We start from the raw sequence: 12331 nt of genomic DNA on the forward strand, positions 1-12331 counted from the left end.
AACTGTGTTTATTCGAAGTATTATGTTTGGTCCCATTAACGAATGAGGGATAAAATAAATTTGTCCATTTTCCAAACCGATCGAAATTCGTTATATTTATGAACTATGCCTGGCAGTGACGTATATACTCGAAATTAAATGTGTTATTGAGGGTATTAAGATTGTCTCTATTCCATTTCTTTTGAAAAAATACCAAATAAAGTTACATTGAACTTTGTGGATTCTCCTAAATTGCCGACGTATTGACAGTCTCATTCTCAAGATGTCACATTACAAAAACTAGGTCTTCGTAAACCTTACATACCTCCAACCATAACTTTGACCGGTGCTGTAGTTTCATCAAAATGTTTGCCATTGATAGTGAGTAATAACCCTCCATTTTTACTACCAGTAGCATGGGATATAGATGAGATGCCGGTATAGGTTTGGTACATGTGTATTTTGTCTGTACTGCTGATCTTTAGTACGTCTGGGTCGGGTAAGGATCTGGAAAGACATAAATCGGGATTACAATTTCGTTTCTCTTTTGTTTTCTGAAATTTCCGTTTTGAGGAAATTATTTTTAACCATCAACACGTGTCATGTAGAACCCATTTCTTGTATCAATGAATTTTGGGGTAGCTGAACCCAGAGTAGTAGTTCGTTGAGTTTCGCTATCTCACAATGGTGTATCGAGATTCGACTCTGAAAGAGCGTGTAAACAGATCACTAAGAATGGACTTGAATGGAGCACTGCGTTCTACATTTTTGTACTACTTCATTGTATCGAAATAACGCTGATGAACCTTAAGAAGTGCAATAAACAAATTTCGATGAATTTCAAGTATTCAAAAGCTATAGCACATGGTGTATCGAGATTCGTCCGATTTGTCTGTTTTACTACTTGACAATTTACAGATTATACGGTTAAAAGTCGATTGATCTGACACTTAGATTGGATGGGAATATGTTAGTGACCACCTACCTTCCATAATCTTCAACAAGAAAACTGGCATTCATATGTCCTGAAAGCAAGTCGCACATTGTTCAATTTTGATAACATCTGCAGGGGAAACAATTGAAATCTCTATGGGCCAGATCTCTGCTAATGATATTTAAGTCCTTTGTGATAATAGTTAAAGTGGAGTTGCAAGAACAACAGATATCTGACTGAAGATGGGAATGCTACAAATAGATGCTTACAGTGTTCCAGATACATACCAAAGTTTAGAAAACCTTGTTTCAATTTTTTTTTAACACGCGGATCAATGTATGAACTGTACTTACCAATAAATGTACCGTCTGTTTTACAGTTCATTTCACCATTCCAACTTCTACCTTCGTTATCCAGAGCTAAACCATAACTAAGATGAAAACAATTAAACGTTATTTATATCATGCTGTTAAGGTTCCACAAGAAGTTTTTAAATGATATGAAATGTTTTATGGAGTAACATCAGTTTTGACATAAGATTTAGAGATGAAGTAGTTTAGAACTAAGCTGTTTGTCGTACCGCATGGTATATCATATTTGAATGGCAATATAATTTCGGGAGCCCTATGAATGAAGTAGTCGTCTGTTCTTAGCTACCATTTAAGGTCTTTTGATCAAAATGAGAAAAAAGATGCGAGTACTGAGAACTTACAATTCATCTGTTTCGAGATTTTTCAGTTCACACGTCTGACCTCCTAAATACACCCTGAAAAGGAAACAATTTGAAGGTGAATTTTGTAATTGTCCAAACTTTCGAAATTGGACTGAGGATTGGTGTGCATGCAGTAAGTTGGCTTTTGATAGGTAAAGGCTAGTCCTTGTGAATAATCATAAATCGTCGTTTACCTAATCCCCCTCCTTCTTGAGATGAAATTTACTTTATCCAAATAGCTTTGTAAGGCGGTAAATGTTCATCGATGAAAACAAAAACTACGATGTAATAATCTGTGACAGAACGAAATCTGTAAGCTAAACTCGTCCCACAATTTGGAATAATAATCATAAAGGGTTACGTACCTGAGAATTTTCTGAGATAAACCATTAGAACTAAACGGTATATTACTGCCATATCGATCACTGATCAGTCGACCCCTGATCTGAATCTTCGCTCCTGAAAAACACAATAGAGTTTTACGTCCTGTTTTCTACAAACTTATTGCTCTAAGATGGAATATGACAATCAATATCTAATGACTTACATTTCACTAGACAGCCTTGGTGATTTGACAACTCGGGTACATGCGTAGATCAATTGTGTTTCTATGAATTATTAGGTGTAAGAGCAAAATAGGGGCCACAGAAACGCCAAGGTGGCTTACAGCCCGGTGCATTTAAGAACCGTCGCCACATCGTACTAGATTACTGGCGAAGATTGAGTAATATAGGCTAATCGTTATCTTGAACTGAACCCTGACCAATTCTACAATAACATAAATCGTAAAAGTGATCTTTCTTCTAACGATCAAGTTTTATAGGCTCTAGATTCGAGTTTCAAAATTTCTGACCTACCTGGTTTTCCCGAGCGTGGACTGATGCCAGTTATGGTTGGTGTGTAGTCAGATTCCGGCTGAAATATTGAGGATATGTTGATGTAAGAAAGATATCTCTTTCAAATCACATTTTTAATACAAAAAGAGATAGTGATTCATTCAAAAGAATAGAACGAAGTGTTGTGATTTTTTGACAGTCTGAACCTTATGGGCCTAATGAAGACAGGCAATAGCTTGCAATGAGGGAATATAAATAAGATTTCTGCTTTGTTTATGTGTACATTGACACTTTGACTGCACGACTTCTGCGAGTCATTTTGTATGCACTTTATGAGCCTGGGGAAAACAAGGAATGTCTTTTAGTGTAAAAAGGGATACTTTACTTCTGTAAAGTTGAAATCAGACCGATACAATATGATTTAAGTTTAAATAATTACCCTAAATTTACAATTATCCATGTTGTTAGGGCAATGCTTGTTTTCCGGTACATCCACGCCATCTACCGATATCCGAACATAATAGTTATCTTCTGGCATAGGCCTATAGATAGAATAGATGATTATTGAAGAGGGATATTTAAGAATTATCTGAAAGGAGGAGGCCTTTGACATGATTGGAAGTCATAAATACTAATACATGTACTAATAACTTTATATCTAAGACTGACTTAGACTGACTGTCCATGTCACTCTGCTAGCTAGAGCGCCTGATGTTCGTTAACTCGACATCCCTTTAGGAGATTCCACATCAAATGATATATTTGGCGTACTTATTACACGCCAACAAACTGGCGTCTTTGATGATGAATAAAATATTTTTCGGGTCATTCTACAATCTTTAAGCTCTTTAGTTCCAGTCAAATGGTTTAATTAACTCCAGTATAATAAGTTCCAGGTGTTGCTGGCGAGACAATAGATTGTCTTGGATGCCACGTAATGCAACCTTGTGGGTGGATTCATCAGATCTGATTTCCTTTCAGAGAATCTTCATAGCTTATTCATAATTTTGATATTTAGGATGACCAAAAAATTGAAATTTGTAAACTTGACCAAAACGAGTCTTTATTCATCAGTGGACTTCCTTGGTGGCATAGCCATACAACAGAATCCCTCTATAATTCGAAACATTTATAAAAGAAGTAATAACTCTTCAAGCTAAATATTTTTTGAAACGTCAATTAGTTAGTTTAATGAATATATCGTCTTATATTGAGATTCTAATCTTTAATCAAGTCTTACTGATGAATATATACTCTTATTGACCAAGTTTGAGAATTTAAAGTTTATTTCAATTCTAAGAGGTAGTATTCCTTTAATAAGCTTGTATAACTTACACTGTGTAACACATCAGTTGTTGCTCATGTGAACCATCTTGTTCAATCTCACAAGGGTATGTTTGAGTAGATGATACAAATGTTACCATATTCCCAATGTTTTCATTCCCCTCCCCGAAATTAAACTGATCTCTGGCGAATCCTGAAAATGAAAAAGATTTCCATTAGGCTTCTTGAATGAATGAAGTAAACCTATATGTGCTTATAACTATCTTTCAAAGTAGCCTGTCGTGTACATTGATGTGCTCCTTTTAGCCATATATTTGACATAGATTTTTTGATTAACGGATAAGATTCATGTATTGGTTTAGTTTTACTATTGACACTTGATTGTGTCCCTCGGGGGTACCACGAAAAATCCATCAAGGGGCAGTTAGTTAAACTGTTCCCGTTCTACGGTACCTTGAATGATAGCTATTGGCACCTCAAATAGCCAGTAAAACTCGAAATGCTGTGTTGAACGAATATACTGAATCATCTTGGTAGCTTGTTGGATTATCGCCTGCTAAACGATTGTCTACCATAGATTCGAATCTCTCCAAGAAAAACTATTTCTGATAAAGGTACCTTGTATGTACAATTTCATCATGTACAGACGGCAAGCAAAGAAAGCAAAAATGTTTTTACAAAACATTTGTTTCGAATATTCTACTTTCTAGTTCTGAGTATCGTCAATCATTATATAATTAAACATCTTATCAAAATCTGCACTTTTTTATGGTATTGTCAAGTATCGATACACGAAGTCGCGATACGATACCCGTATCGGTATCGTGGCATTTCGTATCGCGATACATCGATTCACCGATATATCGTGCCAGCACTACTACTTACCACTTCCATCAATGACTATTCTAGTTCCGCCATTTAAACTTCCTTTTTTAGGATTTAGAGTTGTTACGATTGTTTCTGAAATCAGAAAAAGTAAAAATTAAACCATGCTTTTGTGTCACTGGGGGCCGAGGGATTGATCGGTAAATTCCCTCCAGACCATCAAACATCTCTAATGTTGGATTGCAAACTGAAAAGTATTTTACTGCAGTATACAAACGCACTTAAAAGAAGTTTTCGGAATTTTTTTTTTATGTAAATCGAGGACACTGATAGCATGAATTTGCACCATTCCAATTTTCACTCAGACGTCTGTGGTTCCTGCAATAACAGTATGATGGATTTCTATATAAGTTTGTCATTTGAGCTGTATTGCAATAACGGTGATAGGATGGTACTGTTGAACCTAACCCCTACACTATACGACAAAATTTATCGCGCTGACCGAATAACCTTCACTTTCGCAATTAACTAAGATAACTTTCAACTGCTTCGAGCCCGGGTTCAATCCCTTCAAGGGATTCAATGCCTTCATTTTTCCAGTTTTTCCCTTATTATTGATGCACATTGATACTGTGGTCGTTAAATATACCCCCTCCTTACAAACTAAACTACATGATATTGTGTCTTATTCCAGGAGGGTAGCGAAGAGAAGGCTCTAAAATCCTATTAAAAAATCAAACATACTATTTCTTAAAGAATTTACTTACCTTCTGTTAGTACAGTTCCAAGAAAGAGAAGTAATACCCCCAGTGAGGATATTATAAGTTGAGACTTAGTGTGTCCCATCATGGCTGTGGGAAGAAAAGATTTCTTAAAAATCGTTGATCACCGGCGATATTTATACTCTACAGCGTTCAATTATCTTTAAATCGAAATCATAACAAAGGTTATGAAAGATACTCTATTTAGGGATAGTTATTAATCTCTGTTGATTTTTATCACTTACAGCCCTGTATATCCTTAGTAAAAACAGTATTAATTGCATTAAATTGATATTATCTAGTTTTAGGACATCAAGGATTCAACAATCTCTAAGTCCTTAACCTTTTGATAACCGATTGAGACGTAGGTGTAGGAGCCCGAGGCCACCACGATACAGAGCATTGACACTATAGTGGTTGGCTCATATCAGTGGAATCGTTAGGTGGAAGAGCCGAATAGGGACAACATGGCTGTCAAAGGGGGCACACAGCACCAGGTATCTAAGACATGGACAATGGAAAAAGAAGGTGAAGACATGAAAGATCAAAGTACGAATGGACATCCAAGATCAATGAGCACATGGCATAGGTCAAGGTCAAGCCACTTCAATGTAAATGTATTGAACGATTCGTGTTATTAAAGGGACAGATTCGCCATGTTGGGGGTTGATTTGGGCTTTGGATATATGTAAATAGTCTTCAGACGTAGCCTACTAAAACTGTACGAAAGTCGTAGAATCCCTTCAATTATAGCCCAAACTAGAAATTTCTCTTCGTATTTATTTCGTTCACAAGCTTAATATGTTCTCTCTGAAAATTGGGATATTCGAAAGTTGAACGTCTTGTTGATAAAGTCTTTTGCAAACATTTGTACAGCGACTAAGGTTTTGATGTTTTATCCACTTGAATTAATTGTTTATCACCTTTTATCTATTTTGTCAGCCACTTTAAATTTCAATTCGTGGTAAGAATCTAGTATTGATATGATTTTACTTTTCCTTGTGAAAGTGTGGACCATCTTCTGGAATATAAACCGAGAGATACAAGGACAGTCTAAATTGTACATTGCTTTACATGCTGGTACAAGTCACTTTCAGTTGTATCAATCGATAAGATTAGAGGTCCGACGAAAAGAAAGAGAAAGATAGAAACAACTATATTTTACAAGGATAACAACTTAGATTCACAGTTAAGGATCCTTTCTACCAGATGGCCCTTGGCCAAATCTCTTCGCATTGATCGTTCCTTTCGCATTGATCTTTCCTGGATCCGTACCCATGTACAGCTTGGTTAAATGGAATTATGAGTGAAAATGACTAATTCAAGGTCATTGGACTTTTCACACGCCGATCTCGATCAGAACCAACAGCTGACAATTTTGCTCGACGTCATGTAAAGAATCAACGCTCTAACCGACTGTGCTTTAGAACCAAAGCTTATGTCATTGATGAAATTATGAAACAAGTATTGTTTTGATGGTCATATGGGGTCAGTCTAAAATTAAGTTGTTTTCAGGTTAAGAATGTATGAAAACACTGCTTAATTTTAAATAATGTTATTGATATTACACAAGTATATAAACTATAATAATAACAAATTGTATCTATCTTTTTACCCCTTGTTGTCAGCTCGATTAATGTTTTCGGAAGTTTCTGTTACGAAGCTTTCAACTTCCATCAAGGGAGTTAACAACGACTTATATGTAGAACAGATTGGCAACCCACACAAGTTTTGTCAGATATTATTTGAAATTTTAATCCGAATTTTCGAGAAAAAAATTCAAATTCAAAGATAGTGTCAATTATTATAAATAATGTTTCCCATCTCCAAAACAGATGTAGACTTACAACCAACCAATAGCTACTGTAGACTCGGTCATTTTCAAAGATTTTAAACAACCAGTCCAGGCCATGTTTCGACGAAACTGTACGTAGACAAAGAGGGACTGGAAGATAGAGGCTATGTCTTCAGTAACGTACAATCCAATCAAATTGATGCATTTACAAACTTCCGTTATACAAGTAAAGTTCCTTTTGCAGTCAAGGTATTAAAGATCCAAGTTCTGAATTTGTTTGTGGGAGCTTATAGCTAATAGGTTGAAAAAGCCTAGAGTAGATTCTTCTCCACCGATCACAGTCTTTACTGAATGTGAACATACCTACTCTTTTAAACTTCGTCGCCGACGACGCCAAGATGATCAAACACATTTCTGACATTTTTAGATTGAGAAGAGTACAATGATGGCTAATGTATACACCTGGTCACCTTATTTTGGATGATGAAATATAAAGTAAAACAAATTCAATATGGAAATGAGATTCGATTTTTTAAAAATTTTAATATGTTTTAAACTAATTAATACATTTAACGAATAACATTATAAATTTTATGTTAGGTAGAATTTTATGTTTTTTTGGGACAGCCGATATATAGTCAGAAGCGTTTTTTACAAAGCATAAATACCATATTCGACTTTGTGGTGTGGCTTACAAATCGTTTAGACTCTTTTACTTCATTCTGCAGGGTTCGTGGTAATTTCTGTCTTTCGTACACAAGAAGTAGAATAGGTATATCTTTAAACAAGATGAAGATGGTTTTGATGTTAATAATATTCGGGATGATATTGACTGGAGGAGAAGGTAGGAAAGCTATTATGTACTACCACTTCAAACTAGCCACTATTGGAAGACAGTGAATTTCTATTGTTTAACTAACTGTGGTACCTGCAGATACGTTTCAATGCGTTCTGATGACCTGCGGATCTGATTTGTCCCACCACTTGACCCTGAAGAGTATGTATGACTGCACGAACATGACCCATTTTTTTTTACCTTTTATGTCAACTTCCCACTATCACGATTCGGAGCTCCATTCAAATCGTGGTCTAATCTTTATCGGAGACTTATCGTTATGATTCTATCAGCTATCATCAGATCTTGAGATCAGTCGCGCTAATCGTGGTAATCGTACACACATTTTTTCTGCACATTACAGTAATTGGTGTTACTTAATTTTCTCCTCGATCTGTGCTTTCGTAACTTCAATTATATTGTTTTTACAACCACTTTCACCTAGCTACTTTTTTTAGTATTGTATTGAACAATAGTTAAATTATTATGAAGAGGGGAGCATACAGTATGTTTAATGTTAAGGGAATATTCAATAAAACGATTCATTACGGTAAATGGTAGAGAGAACGTCTGAAGCGGAGAAGTTGGTACACGCGTTAGCCACCTTCTTCTACATGTACTAACATAGAAGCGTTCTTATGAAGCAAAAATATAACATTGTTCGACTTTGACTAGTCGATTATTGATAGAAACATCGACCAATCCCGATCATCACGATCTGGAAGCTCGGTTACGATACAGTAAGCCATGATCCCGAATGACAATGGATCGCGTTGATCGTCGAAAATTTTGAACCATTCAAAAAATTTCCACTCTGATCATGTTTGCCACGACTGCCCCCAGATAAAATAAAATCCGAGAGGATAATCACGAATAGTCGACGATTAAGATCCAGTTTCAAACGTGCCGCAAATCGTGATAGTGGGAACCTAGCATTATGGTGTAAAAAATGGCCTGATGACGCTGACATCATTTGACCTTCAAAAGATTTACATATCGTAACTTATTCGTAATATAAGTGGCTCTTGATATGCAAGGTGATAGTTCTTGACCTAAGTATTTGGTACATTTCAGAGTTTCTTAGGTAGTCAATTGTTTTAACTTTACAGTACAACTGCACTGAATGACATATTATTGTTGTTTCCTCTAGGTTTGAGTTGTAAGGGTAGACACGAGACATTGCTACGTTCAGACTACTCTCTGGACGAACTTTACTTTATGGAAACAGTGTATAGGCGAGAAGTTGTTAAATACGAGGCAGAGTGTGAGGAGTTTTGTAGAAATGATACAAAATGTTTCAAGGTAGAAAGCTATAACTCCTGCAGCAAGGTTTGTACCTATCTGAGAATGGTGATACGTGTCCAATGGGCTTTAACTTTCACCGAGTGCCAACAACCATGTCTCCAACAAACCGACCCTCTTTGTCAAGCTATAGAATTCTATCATTACACGTGCTACATGATGTCTGAGAAAACTCCAGTGATTAATCTGATGATGAGTGAAGGTACTGGTTATGCAGAATTTGGATCGGTTTAAATTAATTTAACATGAATAAAATATTGTATTGAAGCTTTGTATTCCTTTTCTCTCCTTGTTAACGCTTGTGGGTCACCTCTATCGAAATCTATAAACAATCTTCTGCTGGTCGGTTTTAAGAAAATTACCATACTTGCAAACAATGGTGTGGTTTTGCTCTCTGGACTTGGTGTACTGTGGGGAAGCGGAAACTCGTTTTGAAGTTCATGGGTTTGGATCTGTCTTTTCAAACACGTCAGAAGTAAATGATTAGATGAAATGTTGCAATGATGGCACTGCTATTTAGTTCCTTAGAGATAATTGTCCTTTCTAGTAAGAGTAAGGATGTCTGGATACAATGAGAACATTTTTTGATATGATTACCTATACAAGGTCAAAAGATACGACCAATTTCAATATTCGATCAACACCCTTGTGTCCCATCTTAATATAATATTAAGATATGTCACATCGTAACGAAGTAAGAAAAGCCATCTGCTGTGTCGATGATGCTGTTGATGAAGGATAATAATTACAATACAAAATATCACCCATAATCAATAATAAATAATGAATCAAACTGACGACGTATGTTGATAGAGTCTTTATTCAACAAATTAACATCTTTACAGATAAAGCACATTAAAATCTTTACAGGTAAAAACATACACTTCTTTACAGGTAAAAACATACACTTCTTTACAGGTAAAAACATACACTTCTTTACAGGTAAAAACATACACATCTTTACAGGTAAAAACATACACTTCTTTACATGTAAAAACATACACTTCTTTACAGGTAAAAACATACACTTCTTTACAGGTAAAAACATGCACATCTTTACAGGTAAAACACAAAAAACATTTTTACAGGTAAAAACATGCACTTCTTTACATGTAAAAACATACACATCTTTACAGGTAAAAACATACACATCTTTACAGGTAAAAACATACACTTCTTTACATGTAAAACACATAAAACATTTTTACAGGTAAAAACATACACTTCTTTACAGGTAAAAACATACACTTCTTTACAGGTAAAACACATAAAACATTTTTACAGGTAAAAACATACACTTCTTTACAGGTAAAAACATACACTTCTTTACAGGTAAAAACATACACTTCTTTACAGGTAAAAACATACACATCTTTACAGGTAAAAACATACACTTCTTTACAGGTAAAAACATACACATCTTTACAGGTAAAAACATACACTTCTTTACAGGTAAAAACATACACTTCTTTACAGGTAAAAACATACACTTCTTTACAGGTAAAAACATACACTTCTTTACAGGTAAAACACATAAAGCATTTTTACAGGTAAAAACATACACTTCTTTACAGGTAAAAACATACACATCTTTACAGGTAAATTCATACACTTCTTTACAGGTAAAAACATACACTTCTTTACATGTAAAACACATAAAACATTTTTACAGGTAAAAACATACACTTCTTTATAGGTAAAAACATAAACATCTTTACAGGTAAATTCATACACTTCTTTACAGGTAAAAACATAAACATCTTTACAGGTAAAAACATACACTTCTTTACATGTAAAAACACATAAAACATTTTTACAGGTAAAACACATAAACATCTTTACAGGTAAAACACATAAACATCTTTACAGGTAAAACACATAAACATCTTTACAGGTAAAACACATAAACATCTTTACAGGTAAAACACATAAACATCTTTACAAGTCATTAATGTGTGTTAATAAAATATTATAGTACAGTTGTGTAACCTAATTTCGTGGAAACCTATTATTCGTGGATTTCCGTTAAGGATTAATAATTTACATGAGGGACTATAGAACACAAAATGAACCATATTCTTATGTTGTTTCAGTGACTTTTAGCAATAAATCACGCTACGTATCATATTTTGTCAGTCACTATTTTTTTTTAAATCGTGGTTCTTTGAAGGAATTGTCACTAGTTATAATGAATTGATATTAAAGATAAATACTAAGAGAAGTTAATTATACCACCCGGTATCCATACAACGTGTTTTTCTAGACTTATTTATAGATCAGACATTGTACACGAAAATAGGTGACGCATTCTGCCACCATTGCCGAGTTGGTTGCTCATGAAATATGGGTCAAAGTGAAGGATTTATAAAGAAAATCGAAATAAACCAATTTTAATTATTTTGTAGAATATCTGAGGAAACATCTAAGACATAAATTTTTTTTTTTTTCGTTTTTTTAACATTTGACGAAATTCGGTGTTGAATCCTTATATCCACGAAAATAGGTTACACCACTGTATTACCTAGTCGCACCTTGTGGGACAATGGAGCGTTAGTCGTCCCAAATGATTCATTATGTAATTTCAATGATTTTACAGTTTTTCTGAGCTTGACAAATAATAGCAGATTCAATCACTGGGTCACCATCAAGGGTTTAAACCTCAACATCTTCGCAATCGCAAAGGGAATTAATTTTACTATTTGATCTATCATAAGATTAAATTGATTCTGAAACCACCTCCTTACTTATAGCCCTTTACACCGGACTGCGAAAATTTGCAATCTTACGGCGACATGAAATTAATGTACTATGAAAAATTCTCTTAAAAATTACAAGCTTAAAAAAGGTCGACTTCATACCTCGAGTTATGCGACCAAATTGCGGTTTTTGCCACGCGTGTTCTGCGCTTAAATACCTCTTGTCTAACGACCATGTCGACCTATTGGGAATTTTGCTTACCTGGTAAATACTCTATTGAAGTCATATGTTGGCATTCTTCCAACAAGCTGCGACTGGCATAGAAATAAGAAAAAACTAGATCCACAGGCTTCGCGAGGTTCTGATGCAGT

General features: G+C 35.0%; 3 protein-coding genes across 3 annotated transcripts in view; 2 read left to right on the forward strand and 1 right to left on the reverse strand.

Moving 5' to 3' along the window:
* LOTGIDRAFT_131466 (hypothetical protein) overlaps positions 1-4697 on the reverse strand; it is a gene marked incomplete at both ends in the record, with an annotated part of 29623 nt that extends 24926 nt beyond the window's left edge. Inside the window, 9 exons of the mRNA XM_009066243.1 lie at positions 305-486; positions 965-1004; positions 1267-1343; positions 1626-1679; positions 1991-2084; positions 2483-2540; positions 2901-3003; positions 3797-3938; positions 4631-4697. Of these exons, the coding sequence (XP_009064491.1) occupies positions 305-486; positions 965-1004; positions 1267-1343; positions 1626-1679; positions 1991-2084; positions 2483-2540; positions 2901-3003; positions 3797-3938; positions 4631-4697 (817 nt within the window). The remainder of the gene's footprint in view (positions 1-304; positions 487-964; positions 1005-1266; positions 1344-1625; positions 1680-1990; positions 2085-2482; positions 2541-2900; positions 3004-3796; positions 3939-4630) is intronic.
* A 3218-nt stretch (positions 4698-7915) lies between these two features.
* Positions 7916-9497, forward strand: LOTGIDRAFT_168362 (hypothetical protein; the record flags this gene model as incomplete). The annotated part of the gene is made up of 2 exons (XM_009066244.1): positions 7916-7970; positions 9112-9497. The coding sequence occupies 2 exons, from the start codon at positions 7916-7918 to the stop codon at positions 9495-9497; spliced, it is 441 nt and encodes a 146-aa protein (XP_009064492.1).
* A 1044-nt stretch (positions 9498-10541) lies between these two features.
* LOTGIDRAFT_131369 (hypothetical protein) lies at positions 10542-10817 on the forward strand (the record flags this gene model as incomplete). The annotated part of the gene is made up of 1 exon (XM_009066245.1): positions 10542-10817. A coding segment is annotated over one exon (276 nt), but the record flags the coding sequence as incomplete, so codon positions are not given.
* Between the last annotated feature and the right edge of the window lie 1514 nt (positions 10818-12331).

This window comes from Lottia gigantea (assembly GCF_000327385.1).
Source record: "Lottia gigantea unplaced genomic scaffold LOTGIsca_74, whole genome shotgun sequence".
NCBI lineage: Eukaryota > Metazoa > Mollusca > Gastropoda > Lottiidae > Lottia > Lottia gigantea.